This window comes from Conger conger, chromosome 4 (genome assembly GCF_963514075.1).
Source record: "Conger conger chromosome 4, fConCon1.1, whole genome shotgun sequence".
NCBI lineage: Eukaryota > Metazoa > Chordata > Actinopteri > Anguilliformes > Congridae > Conger > Conger conger.
In genome coordinates this window covers 34,923,117-34,941,839 of record NC_083763.1, presented here as the reverse complement: position 1 = coordinate 34,941,839, position 18,723 = coordinate 34,923,117, and the positions used below count along the sequence as shown (strand labels likewise).

Sequence of the window (18,723 nt, the reverse complement as noted above, 5' to 3'; positions counted from 1 at the left end):
TGCCAACACAACAAAGGACTTCATTAGGGAGAAAAAGTGGAAGGTTTTAGATTGGCCAGGTCAATCACCAGACCTTAACCCGATTGAGCATTTCACCTCTTACACTTTTACACTTCACCCTTGTGTCAGGCGAGTGCTGCAAAGGTATCTCAAGGTCACTTCATCAGGAGATGAGATAAGAGAATCATCAACATATTGAAGACTCAACGCTAGTGCTACTCAACTCCATGTCCTGCGGGCTGCAATGTCTGCAGGTACTTGCTCCTACAATGTGCTACACCACCTGATTTCACTTATTTTTCTATCGCCTTGGTTCAGATAATAAGATAATGACATCAGGTGGTTCAAGCAAATGCCTGCAAACACTGCAGCCTGCAGGACGTGGAGTTGAGTAGTGCTGCTCTAGACTTTGGTATTGAGTCAACACATCAGCCAGTGCTCAGTGAAACGATGCAAGCAAATTATTGAATACCCGACTGAGTCTGGAGGAATATTGCCTCTCACCTATAGTGATAGCAAACCACAGCTGGCTATCCAGGTACACCGCAACAGATAAGAAAAACCTGATCATCACAGCCTCTAAACCAAACATATATGCACAGGATGGGCCCTGCCCCCTCCATTGCCCCCTCAGCTTTCACCCAGGTTGGCAAGGAAAAACTTTGCTCAGAATAGTTCAGGCCTACGCAGACTTCAATCTTTGTCCAGCTTTATTTCATGATCATGGAGAGAAGTACACGCTTTTGTAGTTCTCTGAAATGGTTTTCACCCATCTTCATACCTAGGCAGACACTTAGAAATAGATCAGACACACTCAGGACTCCTGCCATATATTATTCAGTCGGGGAAGGAAGCTTAGGGAGTGACACTCTTCCAAACAGAAAAGGGGTCTGTGAGCGCAATAAACCATTATTGTTTAGACAAGGAGGCAGGAGCCCACCAGTTTTGCTAATTCCTCTACACAGGTCAAATGCTGAAGTTTCTTCAACTCCTCTATTTAGCTAGAAGAATGTTCCATTAAAGCTAATTAATCAATTTTGCATCAATTTCTATTATGATTATAGTTCACTACTATATCACACACATTGCTTTCTTGGCACAGCATGTCTGCTGTGTTCAGAAGCTCAGTTTACTGACAACCTGAAGTGTTGGCAGGATTTAGTTTTCTTCGCTTTCACACCCTCCAACAAGTCTCCCTACCCTCCCCCCATTCACGACCCTAATTGTCTGTGAATCTGGGCAAGATTGTGTTTGTGCACATGTGGTTTTTCACATGTGACAGCCGCAGCAATTTGGGAATGACACCTGTGTGTCGCACTAGCACTGGAGTAAGATTGACCACATGTCTCTAGAAATTGGTTCAACACCCTCTTATTGTCTTTGATCCAATTCAGAAGATATTTCCAAATCCCATCCTTGTTGACAAACTGTTAGGACCCAGCTTCTCTCATTGAAATCAAAGCTGGGATAATGCATGACGTCAACAGATCCTTACTAAAGAAAAGTAAATGTTTCTTCAATGTCACGCTGGCCCAGTAGGAAGATTGCACTACAGCAACCTTCAACATACTGGTCGTATGGCCAAAAACCCTTGGCCTTGATGTCCATCTTATCTGTGAGGTCCTATCTCATTCTTACTGGATGACATAGGGTTTGTTTATTAGCAGTACGTTCATGCTTAACTATGCATACAGAACAATCCTGAACCCATCAAGGGGTTTTGTATAACTACATGATGTGTTACTGTGTGTTTTTCTGCAGGGGTATGGCATAACTTCATGCTGTGTGTGGTAGCTCTGTGTTTCCTGTTGTTACTCCCTCTCTTCCTGCTCCCACTGTACTCAACTGGAGCAGGGGCACTTGTCACGGAAGTGGTGGAGGTGAGTGCGGGGAGGGATGCTGTATTCCACATAATGCACACTGCATCATACTTCATCACACGCACTACACTGTATCACTTCAACTGCATCACAGTCTTCACAGCTTACAGCATAGGACATGTCAATAATTTATTAAAAGATGTTCTTGTCATTTTAGTTAGTTAATTTAATTGAATTAATAGTAAGTGTTCATGTTAAAAACATTTTTGTCCCAAGAATTTATCTAAGGTGCTTTTAAAACCACAAAAACCACTCCTCACGTGTAGAATGTATTAAATGTCAACAAGTAGCTGCCCGCATAGTAACCTTGCGTAGTGATTTGTTCTATGTTTTCTTTCACTGGCCCAAACCTTTTTTTCTATTTTATTTTGCCAGCATACCGTTAACAAATAAGAAATACTTTTTAATTATAAACATAAGCTAGCACAGTTAACAAAAAAAAAACACAGTTTTGTTTGAGGCATTTCACCATACTCCTGGTACTCGAGGGTAAAATGGCAAAATTAAAAAGCTTTACTGTATTCTATTTGCATTTTGAAGTGGACAGGAAATCACCAACAGTCACGATATATCAGTGGTTCTGCAGCCATATCATTATAAAAGAAAATATTGTATTCTAAAGATCCCCTACATAGCATAGGTTGGGCAATTTTCTAAAAATCTACAGGTCTACAGTGGGGTGCAAAAATTTAAATGGTTTAAAATTTAAAAGGTTTAAATGTCTGTTACAATGAATCTGTATGTGATCGAAAGCAAACCTGAACTAAAATGGTAGAGTTAAACAACCTTTCTGCACATTAAAGCAAGATTTATTTTTATTTTTATTTTTATTTTTTTACTGTTTGATAAAAAAGGAAAATGGCCCTGTGCTTTTTAACAAGATGATTACTAAGGCCCACACCCATTTGATTTACGTGTGAGGGCTTCAATGAGTCAGGTGAGTATCACTCCAGGGCTGAACTTTCTATTCTGAAGTACAGTAGTGTGCAATAATTTGGGCACCCCTGGTAAAAATTATATTATATAAAAATGAATATTGAAGTGAACAGCAACGAACCTGACCACTTTTTTTTTTACAGTTAATTTTAAAAAAGTGCAAAAGTTTGGGAGCCCTGTCAGTTAGTACTTGCAGTAAATGCTTCCTGTAGCCAGCTAAGAGTCTTTCAATTCTCACCTTTGTTATTTTTCCTCATTCTTCCTGGCAGAACACCTCTAGCTCAGAAATTTTCTTTGGCCTTCTTGCATGTATGGCATGTTTGAGATCTCTATTTTAAACAATATTCAAGTCTGGGGACTGTGGTGGCCATTCTAAAACCGTCATCTGTCTGTCCTGGAGGTACTTCATGGTTGAATTTGAGGTATTCTTTGGATCATTGTTTTGCTAGAATACCCACACTCTTCAACTTCAGTGTCTGGACTGATCTTTGAACATTAGCCTCTAGAACAGGGGAACCCCTGAGACTGTCTTAATGAACCCCTGGGGTTCGATCAAACCCAGGTTAAGAACCACTGCTCTAGAACTTGATATTTGGTGGAATCCATTCTTTCTTCCACTCGCACAATATTTCCTGTGTCCCCAGCTGCCACACAACCCAAAGCATAATGGATCCACCTTGCTACAGGTACATTTTTGGTTTTGTCAGTCAAAAGCACATTGTTCCAAAATGCTTCAGGCTTCTTTTCTTTCCTTTATTCCACCTTTAAGTTTCCATTCAGCCTTTATTCCACTGAATATCAAGAAATTCTAGAGGCTAATTTTCAAAAGTCAGTCCAGACATTGAGGAGAGGTTGGGTATTCCAGCAGGACAATGATCCAAAGCATACCTAAAAATCAACAATGAAGTACCTCCAGGAAAGACAGATGAAGGTTTTGGAATGGCCACCACAGTCCTCAGACTTAAATATAGAATAATAGTTCCATGGTCAAAGTCACTTTGAGCACATTTTTTCCCCATTCTGATGGTTGACGTGAACATTAACTGAAGCTCCTGACCCGTATCTACATGACTGTATGCATTGCACTGCAACCACACAATTCGCTGATTAGATAATCTCATGAATAAGTAGGTGTAATAATAAAGTAAAAATGTTCATAATAAAGTGCTCGGTGAGTGTATATTATTATCAAATGCATTCTTCTTACATTCAATTTAGGGGTTGTGAGAATTTGTCCTGGGAGTGCCTTTCAGGCTGGACGGATGTGGGGAGAAAAACTTTTGCAGACCTGTATCCATTTTTCCCCAGGGTTCAGCTGCCAGTGGGCTGCGAGGCCTGTTTGTTGGTGATCTAGTGACCCAGCTGGAGGACTGCCCTGTGCAGGGGGTGGATGACTGGCACTCCTGCATCAGAAAGCTATCCCAGTCTGCGCAAATGGGCTACTGTGTCCACAGCAGCAGCCTGCAGCTCAGCTCAGCCACCGGAAGAGGTACGAGAGCCACAATCCTCCCAACAGTCTCCATGGCAATGTGCTACCCAATAATGTCCCTTGTACATACAGCAGTCACTTTTATCCAGAGCGACTTGCTAATGACACAATGTTTTGGTTGAACAAGCAGATGCAATTACATGTCCGCAGTGTCTTAGAATCGATGGAACCCTTTCCGTCTCTTTCCAGTGTACAGGCGTCTGGATGGTACGATGGAGTGCTGCAGTAATGGTAGTCTGACGGATCTCTGTTTTTCCTACAGTCATGACATGGAGAGCAAGCTGGTAAGTCACAGCACCCCCAGTGGCCGCAGGCTGCTACTGCTCTGCCACTATCGGCATCCAAGAGTTTCTGCTCTTTCCTGTATAATCTTATGGGCCTGAAGATATTGTGAGCAGGAATGCACTCTTGCACACTTTATTAAATATTTGTCTAGAAATGCTGTGGACTCGCTGTATTCCGGAGATCACAGTATTGATCACCAGACACTTCCCTGCAATTTATTCAATAAATACAACCAGGCCATGATTAAAATATCTGCCCTTCATCCTCATTTCTTCCTTTTTCCACTTAGACAACTCATAAGTCACTTACGGTTTTTGTCCAAGAACAATTAGTGAGTTTTCAATGTGGACCAATGCTGACACAAATATGGCGGTTGTTGGGGCTCGTGCAGGCAAAGTATTAGCCATACGGGTGTTTAATAAACAATCCATTGTCTGAAGACATGTGTGATGCGCCACGGCGAAGGGGGTAACATCGCGCAGTTCTCAGTTTTACAGTATTTTTTTTCCTGAGGAATATAGTTTATGATTATGGTTGCTTAGTAACTATCCCAGACACTAAAACACTGATGTGAATTGGACGAATATTTAAAGATAATACGACAAATAGCTATGGAACATCGTACCTGTGTTTGGAAGACTGTTAGTTCACAATGATCCGAACACCTATTCAAAGCCATATAAGCCTGCCAGGTTCGTAGTCTCTGGTTACGAAAATGTCAAAGTAGATCACCATTACCATGTCACCGTATGCTGAAATGGATCGCATATGTGAAACGGAAGGAATTACACTTGACAGACACATAAAAACCAAAGCTAATCTGGAAGTAATTTTTTATTTATTTGTCATGAAAGTTGCGCTCTTAGGAATTTTACGTTACCATTAAGCCAGCTACCACAAGAGATAATCATTTGTCGCTGGAGATCAGATACCATTTCTTCAAGCCAACAGCAAGCCTTAAATTATGCTGTTGAAATTATGCTGTTGGCATCCATTCAACAAAGTTCTTTGTTAATGATAACATACATTTCAATTGTGAATAAAAATAATGACTTGGAAGAAATAAAAAGTAAACTGAAATTCCGTCTTGGTTTTCAGGTGAAAATCCAGCTACATTTGGTTGAAAAGTAAAGCTTTATTAGATGACTTAGTTGTAGCTTAGTTGTGGGAGCAATAATGATTTGATCCCTTGCTGATTTTGTAGGTTTGCCCACTTACAAAGAATGGAACTGTGTAGAATTTTAATGATAGGTACATTTTAACATTGAGAGACAGAAAATCACAAAATAATCCACAATAACATCATCATATCAATTTAATATCATATTTTCATATGAAATAAGTATTTGATCCATAGAACAATAGGACTTAATACTTGGTGGAGAAACCTTTGTTGGCAAGCACAGAGGTCAGACGTTTGTTGTAGTTTTTCACCAAGTTTTCACAGATCTTGGGAGGGATTTTGGTCCACTCCTCTTCGCAGATCCTCTCCAAATCCTTAAGGTTCCGAGGCTGTCGCTTGTCAACTCGAAGCTTCAGATTTAGGTCTGGAGACTGGTTAGGCCACTCCAGGACCTTAATATGCTTCTTTTTGAACCACTCCTTTGTTGCCTTGGCTGTATGTTTTGGGTCATTGTCATGTTGGAAGACCCATCCACGACCCATTTTCAGTGCTCTCACTGAGGGAAGGAGGTTGTCGCCCAAAATTTCCTGGTACATGGCCCCATTCATCCTCCCCTCGATACGGTGAAGTCGTTCTGTCCCCTTAGCTGAGAAACACCCCCAAAGCATAAGGCTTCCACCTCCATGCTTCACAGTGGGGATTGTGTTCTTGGGGTTGTACTCAGCATTTCTCTTCCGAGTTGATGCCAGATAGCTCTATTTTGGTCTCATCTGACCACATCACCTTCTCCCAAGCCTCCTCTGGATCATCCAGGTGTCCTTTGGCAAACTTCAGACGGGCCTGTACATGTGCCTTCTTCAGCAGAGGAACCTTGAGCGCACAGCAGGATTTTAATCCTTCACGGTGTAGTGTGTTACTGATGGTTCTCTTCGTGACTGTGGTCCCAACTGCCTTCAGGTCATTAGCAAGCACTGTAGTACTGTGTAGTACTGGGCTGATCCCTGACCTTTCTCATGATCATTGATGTCCCACGAGGCGAGATCTTGCGTGGAGCCCCAGACCGAGGGAGATTGGTGGTGACTTTGTGTTTCTTCCATTTTCTAATAATTGCTCCAACAGTCGTTCTCACCAAGCTGCTTGCTTATTTTCTTGTAGCCCATCCCAGCCTTGTGCAGGTCTACAATTTTGTCCCTGATGTCCTTAGACAGCTCCTTTGTCTTGCCCATGGTGGAAACGTTGGAATCTGATTGATTGTGTGGACAGGTGTCTTTTATACAGCTACATAACGATGTAAAGAGTTGACACAGGTGTTTTGGGTAATGAGTTGAGATTAGGATTGCTTCTTAATGGAAAACTAACTGGTCTGTGGGAGCCATAATTATTGCTGATTGGTAGGGGATCAAATACTTATTTTATGCAAAAATACGATAATAAATTTATAAAATTTATATGATGTTGTTATTGTGGATTATTCTGTGATATTCTGTCTCTCAATGTTAAAATGTACCTATGATTAAAATTCTACACAGTTCCATTCTTTGTAAGTGGGCAAACCTACAAAAACAGCAAGGGATCAAATAATTATTGCTCCCACTGTATATCCTGGCAAACCCTGAGCTATATTGGGGTTATTGCTATTGTGATAACATAGTCTGTGTAAACGGCTCTTATGTGATTGTAGCCTTAATAAAATAAAATTCAGGCAGTATACTTTTCTTTCGGTTGTCAGTTGCATTTTAGGTGGCACGTCAAGGTAAAACATAGCTAACAGATCTTCTAGCTATGTTAGTTAACTTTGAAGATAATTTAGTTAACTTAGCTAGACTAACGTAGACTCACTGTGTTCCATACAGAACATGGGGAAGTGGCCGCTTCCACCAGAAGTTAATGTCTGGCTAGTTTTTCTCCCGAGGAATGTGGATTATCATTATGGTTGTTTATTGCCAATCCCAGACACAAAAACACTTGGATTCATGTGAATTGTTTGGAATACCCTGTCACAATGTTCCAAACAGCACCTGAAGCGCAACTACTACAGTTTTGCACTCTTATGTATGAAATCTCTATTAAATCTTCATCTGGTTAATCTTACCAATAATTGAAAACTGATACCGTCTATATAAAACAATTTGCGTACGTGTGTGAACGCTTTTGGCTGTGCCTTATAAGCCTGCACAGTTGGTAGTCTCTCGTTAGCAACCGCTTCCCCATCACATAGTCACAGTAACATTTACTATAAGCTAATACGACGATCCAATGCATTGGACAACGCTCACTTCAGATACCAACACTTTACGTTTTAAGTTTAGATCTAATGTTAGCTACTATTATCTCACTGTTCAAAGTGTTGCCAGCTAAGTTTTGTAGTGTTCTGCTAACCAGAAAATGCAGAAATGTGACACTACCTTTCCAATGGTCAGAAATATCTTGTTATCCTTTCACTTTATATGTCATATATAAAGTTCATGTTACCCTGCCTGCACAAAAACAAAAGATTTTAAAGCCTGCTTTAAAACGCTTTTAAGGCTCAATTTACTGTAAAAGAAATCTGTCAGCATTTCCCTAATCTACGGTGATTTACAGTCCTCGCCACAAGTACTGGAACAGCAAGGCCAATTTTTTTTGCAATACACTGAATACTTTTGAGGCTAAGATAAAAAGATGAACATAAGACAAGAGTTCAGAATTTTTTGCTTTTATTTCCTGGTATGTACACCTAGACGTGTTCAACTACTTTGAACATAGCACCTTTGGTATCAGACCACCCATTTTTTAGGCAAGCAAACGTATTGGAGATCTGGTGATTCACTTCTAAAGTCAAGTCTAAAACCTTCCACCTCTTCTCCCTAATGATGTATTTTGTTGTGTTGGCTGTGTGTTTTGATTCATTGTCTTGCTGCATAATGAAGTTCCTCCCAATTAGTTTGGACACAGACTTCTGAATTCATCCTGCTGCTACTATCATGATTACATCATCAATAAAAGTTAGTGAGGCCAATTCCAGAAGCAGCCATGCAAGCCTAAGCCATGGCACTAACTCCACCGATAAGCTTGTATGTTTTGGATCATGACAAGATCCCTTTTTTCTCCATACTTTGGGGTTTCCATCACTTTGGTAGAGGTAATCTTGGTCTCATCAGTCCATAAAACTTGTTCCAGAATGTTTGTGGCTCAACTGCAAATTGTAATCTCGCCTTCCAATTCGTACTACTGATGAGTGGTTTGCATCTTGTGGTATAGCCTCTATATTGCTGCTCCAAAGTCTTCTTCAAACGGTTGATTTAGAGCCCTGTGGAGATTGTTTGTGATGTCATTGACTGATGTTTGGGGTTTTTCTACACAGCTCACACAATGGTTCTGTCATCAACTGCTGTTGTTTTCCTTGGTTGACCTGTTCAATGTCTGTTGTTCAGTTATGCCAGTGGTTTCTTTCTTTTTCAGGACATTCCAAGTTGTTGTACACGCTATCCCCAATGCTTGTGCAATGGCTCTGGTCGATTTCCCCTCTTTTCTAAGCTTCAAAATGAAATCTCTCTATGTTGGTTCATCTTTTCAACACAAGAGTAGATACTCAGAACTCTTTATTGTTTAACAAATCAATCTAACAGGACACATCTGAGCAACAAGAAATGCCTGTCAGTTCCAATACTTTTGCTCATCTCATGTACATCTTTTGACCTCAAACTCAATTGTATGGCAAAAACAAAAGAATTGACCTTTGCTGTTCCAATTCTTTTGGAAGGGACTGTGTGTGGGTAACCACGATAAAATAATAAGTTGGACAATAATGGTATTTATTTAGAAAATGTGCGTTTTGAGACACAACGTAATTACAGCTATTGCATTGGTGAGTGTGCATCGCCAAGAAGAGAGGATCCCAGGGATGCCAGGTCTTGCCAAATTTCCATCCCAAAATCTGCTCAAAATATAATGTTCCATTTAGGTGTTTTAAACCGATAAGAGACAGTACATTTTTCAACGACTTTCAAAATAGCCCACTTTGGCCTGAAAACCATGGCCCTGGCAACACTGGAGGCCTCGATTTCATAATCTTTGTGATAGGTCCTTATGGGTGCAGAAACCAAAGAGCTGTGATCTTAGTTCTGAATTTAAAGCACTTTGAGCTATATTGTATGTATGAAATGTGCTATATAAAGGTGCTATATAAATAAAGCTTATAATTATTATTTAAAAATGCTGCCTTTTAAGTGTTACACCTCCCATCTGAAGCTCATCATGCCCCAAATCGCTCTGAACCCTCCAAAGCAGTGGCTGATGAGCTAGTTTATATACCTAGGCCACTTCTCGGTGAGAAACTGTAAAAACCACTCAAAAAAATGCTGATTTTACAAAACCACTTCCGTTAGACACACAGATTGGCCAATCCCAACAAGTGATGTCTCATTTTGCAGCTCTAATGTAGTTTCACATAAATTAAGAAAATAAAAATGAATAGTTCTGCAATATGATACACCATTTACTATGTTGCGTCACATATTAGATATCTCAGTGTAAATGGTCCAGGTGACAGAATGTCACCTGATGATAAGAATAATCTTATTAAGCTATTGGTAGGCATTATTGAATAAAACCTGATAATGAACCAACAAAATGTTTTTTTCTTTTCTCGAACATTTATTAAACAAAATTACATACAGATAAAAAGTACAATTGACATAGGATGTGTAGAAATAAAAATATGCATTCCCTTTTGCCAGGGAATGGCAGGAAAGGGAGAGAAGATGCAGCGAGGAAGATTTAGGTTTGGCAGATATTAGGGAGGCAGCCCAAAAATACAGGTGCATCTCAAAAAATGTTAATACACATAATATTTTATTCAAAAAGTGAAATTTTCATATATTCTAGATAAACACATGAAGTGAAATATTTCAAGCCTTTTTTTGTTTTAATCTTGATTACGGCTTACAGCAAAAATCCAGTATCTCAAAATATTAGAATACCAATGAAAAAAATGGTTTATGTTGACTGTCTGAATAATATGTAAATTTATGCATCATGGGGAAGACTGTTGACTTGACAGTTGTTCAGAAGACACTCATTGACACCCTCCACAAGGAAGGTAAGCCACAGAAGGTCATTGCTGAAAGGGCTGGCTGTTCGCAGAGTGCTGTATCAAAGCATATTCATGGAAAGTTGACTGGAAGGGAGTTGGACCTCTCTGCCTGTTTTCTTCTTATTTAGCCTCATGTTTACTGACAAACAGCAATAACAGACTCCAAAGGCAATCAAAAGCCTAGGATCAAGACGAGATACTGAAAGCATTGTTCAGGGGGAAAGCCTGGATTGTCAGACACAATGTTTTAGAGATGAAATCAGGCATGCTTGTACAGTGTTGCTAGATGTAGGCTACGACAATTATCATATTTGTACCATAATCTAGTCCACTGTTCAATGTACTATCAATAATGGCAAAAAGTGTAAGCCTAGGATAACATCTTTTCACAAATAATGATGTAGGGGAGAAACGGCACAATTGTAACTAACACATTTTCTCATTCAAGAATATAAGTATTGGATTTGCTAGCTTGTGGTTGGTTTTAAAACAGATGGACAACATATGGACATTTCAATCATAATTATGTTTTGTGTCTTTTTATACAGAAATCCGGGAAATTATTTTAACCGTGGATTTATTTGTGCAATTTTTGTCTCTCGTTCACAGAATACAGGCAAGAGACAAAAACGAGAAACCATAACTCACCCAATCTCACAAATAAAGTTAAATAAATGGTATTCCTAATTGGTTTCTGGTTTAAACATCCATACAGGATATGTTTTTTTGAGCCAAGTGTTTTTTTTGTCCTGGAAAATAATGCATTTATTTTTTGTTGTTACAATTCTGCCGCACCTCTTACAAATGTCACACACATACTTAGCTATTATAACATCAGACAATGTTGACCTTAATTGAAATTGTACATGAACCATTCGTTATCACCTCAAACATGTCTTATTCAAGCAGACAGGACAAGTGTATGCCCTTTGTCATCCCTTTTGCGTACACCACAATTCAGCTGATGTTGAGACAGGGGATTACTGAACCAGTAAATGGAGATGCTGTGATTGATGATGCTTTCTGGGATTTTTTACAAGGCACTCGTACAGCTGTGAGTCAACAGAGCATATCATGTGACCACCCAGAGTTCAGCCCAGTGACTTACACTAAGGGTACATTCACACTAATGCTAAATGGGGAGGTAAAGCGGATGTCACTCTGAATTTCTGTAATATTGTAGTTACGTGCGCACAGTAAGATTTGTGAACCAAATGCAACAACAAAGAGGACGTTATCTGTCCTCAGCTGGCCAGTCCAATCGGTTGTACCAAAAATTTTTCATCAATTGTAGGTTTCCCATCGATAGGCAACTGATTACATAAATGTATCCTAATATATTTGTAATCAAGTTTACAAGTTAAAGTCTTGCCGGTTAAGTTGGATTTTTAGATTGCATGAGTCAGGACTAATATAACGTTATGGGAGACTTTGGACTGAAATCCAAAAACGCGAAACGGGACTTTACAGCTATGTACTTAAACCAGCAGAAAGTTTGGGAGTTATTATGGTGCGAATGTATCCTGTGAGGTGAATGAGTGTGAACAGTGCCTGACTCCTGCCCCCCACATTCAGTATGCCTGTCTGCCAGCCCGTAAGACCATGGAGTTGAGCCGAACATGCCAGTTGAATGCAGACTGCCAAACAGACTTGACAGCCAGCCTGTGTGTGGTGCCGTCCCTGGAGAATCTGACCCGTTTGATCCGTGTGCACCACCCACCCCAGCCCCACATGCTGTTCCTGGGCTACCCCCCGCACCTGCAGATGGCAGGTGAGACCCTGCCAAAAGCCACCCGCACACCAACATAACCGCCAACATTTTTGTGTCACCCTCTCTGATATATTACATATTATCCATATAATGGAGCACACTTGATATTTTGCCACTGATTTGTAACTACATTATACCCTTGTATGGCAGTGCATTGCCACAGTGATAACATTTTGTTAGGTCAGTATCTTGTGATAGTACAATGATAGACAATGATAGTAACAAGAAAAACAACAGCGCAGTCCACTGAATTTGAATATCACAGTGCCGCACAATACCAATTGCTTATATTGCCTTGAGTAGCCTAGATATGTATTTTTAATAAGCTACAGAGCAAAAATATTTTCCTATAATTGATGCTTTCCTTTTGAATAGCTTTTTATGGGGATATTTGCGGTTATTTTTATTAGGAGAGTAATGCTATGCTCCACCACCACATCTTCTATCTTCTATTTGAATGTAGTAAGACACTGATCTAGTTTCTCATATTTTATTATATATTATCAGATTTTTTGCAAAGTTATGTGTAGAAAATGTAAAATTGTATAAAATGTAAATTTTCCTGATCAGCTTTGAAGACCCCCGTTTGTGATTCCTCAACATTCTGACTACCACAAATTTCGTGTAAATATTTCAAACGATTTAATTGTTTTATTTATTCCTTATTTGGTTACCTAGACCAAGGAATAAAAGGAATACATATCACTGAGCCCTATTGTAGGTAGGTTAGACTGGCGTGCTAACAGCCTGATATTCCTTGCTTCGGTCAGAAAGCGGCGAACATCACAATAAAGGATTGACTTCCACAACTTGATTCACAGTTTCGATGAGATGTTTACTTGTAATTTGTCTATGGTACATTACAGCATGAATAAACATGGGTGTTTGTGTGGTCTCTGAAATATAACAGAAAGGAATAAAGAATCACTGATCGCAGTAATAACATTGGAATAACGTTGGCTGCATAAACCTACACGACAGCATAAATTCAACTTAACCAAGTTAACAGTATAACACTACTCTCTAGTCCCTCTAGATGGCAGCATAGACTATACAATTGCGCTACACACGTAATACTGGAATAAACGGCACGCAGTTTCATACAACAATTCGCCAGGCTACATATTAGTTAGCTAGCTAACGTTCCTAGTCGAACATATTCGTATAGTATACTGTAGGGAAAACATCACTTACATGCTCTTGCACGCACACATGTTGCCATTTCTGACGAAGCTGGAGGTTGGGCAAGTATCGACGAATGAACTGGGACCAGAACTGATCTGCAATGACTTGACTATGGCGCCAACTGCTTCTCCCTAGAAGTTCACGGGTACCGTAAACGGCTTGGGGGAGAGAAGCGTCCCACCGCCCCATGAGTAACAGATTTGATCGGATCGGCGTCCGCTACATCGGATGACACGTAGCCGAGGGGTTTGGAATTAAGTATCCCCTCCACTTCAGGGAGGACTGTGGAGAGAACCTCCTCGGAAACAATTTGGTCCCCTAGGACCACCTGGAGCGAAGCTTTGACGGAGCGTATCTCCCGCTCCCAGGTGCCCCCAAAGTGTGGTGCATGCGGAGGGTTAAAGCGAAAGGAGATGCTTTGCTCACTCAGTTTCTCCCGGAGAGCTGGTTCCAGAGCGGCGAAGGTCTCTTTTAGCTCTCTGCTTCCCGCTCTAAAGTTTGTGCCTTGGTCCGATACCAGCTCGTAGGGCTTCCCGCGCCTTGAGATGAAGCGCCGTAGAGCCTTGAGAAATGAGTCGGTGTCCATGCTGGGCAGTAGGTCTAGGTGCACGCATCTCGTAGTGAGGCATTTAAAGATAATTCCCCAGCGCTTTTCCTGTCTCCTGCCGATCTTGATTTTAAACGGCCCGAAACAGTCAACTCCGGTTGACCAGAAGGGAGGCTGTTGTAGACGGAGTCGAGAGGCAGGGAGGTCGGCCATCTTGGGAGTAATTGGGTTGCTGCGCCACTTTCTACAATCTAGACACTGGCGTTGATGTTTTCGGACGGCCTGTCTACCGCTGAGCACCCAGTATGTTCGGCGTAGCTCAGCAAAGACGTGCTCGGGGCCAGGATGCAGCAGTCGGTCGTCGTAGTCCTTTATGATCAGTTTGGTGTAGTGATGATCAGGTGACAGCACTATAGGGTGCAATGTATCCACGTCCATATTCTCTGCCTTGCGCAGGCGGCCACTGACGCAATTGAGTCCCAGGTTGTGGTCGTACTCGGGCGACAGGGCGCTTATTCGGCTACTAGGGCGCACTTCCCTTCCATTTTGGAAAGAATGGACTTCCTCTGGGAAGCTGTCCTGTTGTGCCTGTTTCAGGAGCAGAACTTCAGTGTCTATACGCTGTGAGGCTGACATAGGATGGGCAGCCGCCCCGTGAATGGACCGGTGCGCGTCCTGGATCAAGTCAGCCCAGGTAGTGTGTTGTGTAGGATCAGACACAGGGGGACTGACGACTGCGACATGGGCACAGAAGGTTGATTTTCGTAGCTCACTTTCGTCTCCTATGCTCAGCGTGGGCTCTGCTGGCCAGCCCTCTGGTGCCTCTTGGAGGAAAGGTGGAGGGCGTAAATAGTGCAGCACGGGCTACATGTGGTCCCCAATGGCAGGACACGCCACTCGTAGATGTTGGGGCTCTGTTCTCTCTCCATGTCTCTCCATAAGAAGCGTAGCAGTGGCCGGTTCTCTGGTGTGAGATGCACCTGGTGAAACATGGCACGTATGTCACCACTCACGGCCATAGGGTGCTCTCGGAAACGGAGGATGACACCGAGGAGAGATGGGCCGAGAGTGGGCCCGGTCAGCAGTTGGTCATTCAGGGAAGCTTGCTGGCTCTGGTAGGAACAGTTAAAGACTACTCTGGGTTTATTGTTGTGGTGAACAATATGATGAGGCATGAACCAGGATTCATCTGTGCTGCTGGCTTCTTCCAGAGTGATTTTGACAACGTAGCCTGCTCGTTCCAGTTTGTGTATTTCCTCGTTGTACACCGCAGCGAGCTTGGGGTCCTTTACTAGGCGCCGCTCTGTGGATCTCAGCATAGCCATGACTGATTCGGGGCCTACGCATAGACGTGCTGAGTTGCTCTTACGGAGTAGGGGGGTTGAGTAGCGGTGCACGCCATCCACTTCCACACGTACTGTCCTCGTTTCCAGCAGCTCGAGAGCCTGTCTGTCCTGTTTGGTCCGGGTAACCTTCCTTTCCGGCCGAAAGGGGAGTGTGTCCAACTGCCATAGCCTTTCAACTGTGCTGCGTAGCTCCTGGAGAGCATTGAGGTGTGCATGCAGGCCGTTTTGGCTGGCTGATCGAGGAAGGTGGCTGGACCTTGTATAGCCCAGCCCAAGTTGGTGTTAATGGCGAGAGGGCTGCCCAGTGGCCCCACGCGCGCAGGAGAAATTGGGACAATGAGCTGAGGGTAATCTGAGCCAATAAGAAGCATAGGCTGCACCTCTTTGAAAGTCTTCACTGGGATGTCCTTTAGATGGGTGTACTTATGCTTCAGCGTCTCCATTGGGCATGATTGCTTGGCTAGATGTAGCTCCTTTGCTGTGAATGCATTGCTGATTTTGTGTCGGACCTGTGGACCCTCCAGCGCTGACACTTCGAACGACACGTTGGCTCCTTTGACCGCTATCACCTCCTGTCGGATTGTCCTGAGGGTGAGTGACTCCTCCGTTCTCTTTAGTCCCAGGTAGTGAGCTGCTGCCAGGAGGATTATGGTTCTTTCAGACCCATCATCTAGTATTGCATGCGTATCTAGGGTTCTCCCTTGATTATGGAGTTTGACAGGCACTACCTTGAGCATGATCCTTCCGGAGTGAGTAGATTGGTCTAGGTAGACAACGCTGGGTGATGTACTCACTGTGAGGACGTTCTTTGCGGTAGCTGCTTCGTGAAGGTTGAGGAGGTGTTGCTCGCCGCAAGTGCTGCAGACCTTCTTCAAGGTACAGCTATCGGGCTGGTGCCCTCTCCTGCACCTCCAACATCTCTTGTTCTCCTTTATCCATGTAATGATTTGTACAGTACTCAGTTTGCCAATCTCTGTACAGGAGTTGAGGTAGTGGTCTGAGCCTTTACAGAATGGGCAGTAGGGCTTGAATTTCTCCCGTTTCTGACCTTTGGTGGTCTCCTTCTTCTCCTGGGAAGTGGAGATGGAGGCAGTGGAGGAGTCCCCGGCAGCCTGGTCGGTGCCATAATATATGGTACATTGTGGCTTCTGTGACTTTGAGCTCCTCTTCTCACTGCGCTCTGCGCGGGGCTTATCAGAGTACTGTCGACGGTCTGATTGGGATCCCTCTGGTTGGTAATGCTCAATGGCTCTCCTTGATACCTGGATCACCTGAGATTTCCTCTCCAGCCACTGTGCAAAATCAGGGAGCGTGTACGTTCTATCTGTGCCACTCTGGAGAATGCCCCGATTCAGGCAATACTCTGCAAAGCCATCTCTGTAAGAGGGGGGCAGCTTGGTGAGTAGCTTATCAACATGAGAACCGCACAGAAGCTCAATTCTTGATGCTCCATCCAAAGTGCTGAGCAGACCGACGAGAAAGCTGACAGATAGGGCGAAGTCCTCAAAGCTCTGGGGGCCTCCTAGTTTCACAGCCGGTGCATTCAGGATGCTGATTTCGCCTTGTACTAGTTGCCTGGGTTGGCCGAAGCGCTGTTGCAGTACCTGCATGGCTCTGGTGTATGGCATAGGATCATGGAGGTACCTCTTGGCTAGTTGTAAGGCATTGGGGAATCTGAGGTGGTCTAGAAGGACTTATAGTCCTCTGTCAAGTGATAATGAGGACCTAGCATGGCGTCTAGGCCTTTCTTTAACAGTGCAAAGTCACTTTCCTTCCCGGAGGTAAACACAGGCAGCTTTGGCTTTGGGATGCCGTAAGAGGCCGCTATAGCCATCTCCATCATGCTGGGCATTTGACCTGTTAGCTGTGACTGGGGATACTGTGGCACAGAGCTGGTCGTGGGCGGAGGAACAATGTCTGGCTGCCCCTTAGGCTGATAGCCGTGCATGTAGTTGTCTGAGTACCTGTCAGGCAGCGGTCCTTGCTGTGGTGCTGAGTGCTGGAACGTAGGCGGAGGCTGCCAAAGTGCAGGAGGAGGCTGCGATCTGGGTTCCAGGACATAGTGGCTCTGTAAAGCAGGAGGAGAAGGGTGCTGGTACACAGGCAGGAGTTGTGCAGCTGCTGCGACCGGCTGTTGTGGAGCAGCAGGCTGCTGCTGTTGATAGCCGGGTGGCATCTGGAACTGTGGCTGGTATAGCTGGTGTGTCGTACCTGCTGGCGCTGACCCAGGGCGTGGCATATCATGTTGGCGGTCTGAAGTATGGAGCTGAAGCTGGACGAGAGGGGGCCTCGTTAGCTGGAGGCGGAGGGTGGTGAGGTTGTCTGACTGGGGTCTGCAGATGTAGTGCAGGGTCTGAGTGCTGCAGTTGGGGCAGGACAGCTCGGGGCCTGCTTGAGGTAAAGACAGGCATGCTGGCACTACGGTCCTGCATCGGTTGTAGGTGCTGTACAGCCATCCTCGCCGCTGGAGCGTGGTACCGCGAGCTACCCCGGGGAAAACATCACTTACATGCTCTTGCATGCACACATGTATCCACAACAAATAAGGAACAATGGGAACCGAAGTATCTAGTAACTGACTTGGTTTAGGATGATTAGTTTAACCCCAGCAGAACGAAATTGTTACTGACACGATGTCTCAATTGAACTGACTAAACTTGTCTCGTCTCGTGCTGATGACATCAGTGTCTCTAGTCACCGTAGCGACAGGGGGTTTTATACACCTATACCTGTTAGTGCAAAATTCATTCATAGCACAATGCTTTTATAGCTTGGACTTTTGTAACAGTAACATGTGACTAGACTGTCAACACGATGACTGGCCTCCCTCATTCAATGGCCCCCCTCAAGAGCTGGTCATGACTTATTTTTCAAACACATTAAAAGCCTGGATATAACTAAACAAAAATGCCCTGCCTTCATATGAGAGACTATAAAGTAAAACACTGAACTGCAATTTTTGCCCAATTAATAATGCTAGGCTACCAGAGTGAATATGAATGGTAAACCTATCCTCCTTTGGACATGTCTTATGTGACAACGTGTTGTCCCGGAGGAGCCCCCAATTATGTTATGACCCAGTCTAGG

The 18,723-nt window shown here is 43.2% G+C and overlaps 1 protein-coding gene across 1 annotated transcript in view; it reads left to right on the top strand.

Moving 5' to 3' along the window:
• The window catches only part of mbtps2 (membrane-bound transcription factor peptidase, site 2), a 47,316-nt gene that overhangs the window by 20,853 nt on the left and 7,740 nt on the right, over positions 1–18,723 (top strand). The window contains exons 6-9 of the mRNA XM_061240418.1: positions 1,762–1,880; positions 4,125–4,305; positions 4,495–4,589; positions 12,363–12,558. Of these exons, the coding sequence (XP_061096402.1) occupies positions 1,762–1,880; positions 4,125–4,305; positions 4,495–4,589; positions 12,363–12,558 (591 nt within the window). The remainder of the gene's footprint in view (positions 1–1,761; positions 1,881–4,124; positions 4,306–4,494; positions 4,590–12,362; positions 12,559–18,723) is intronic.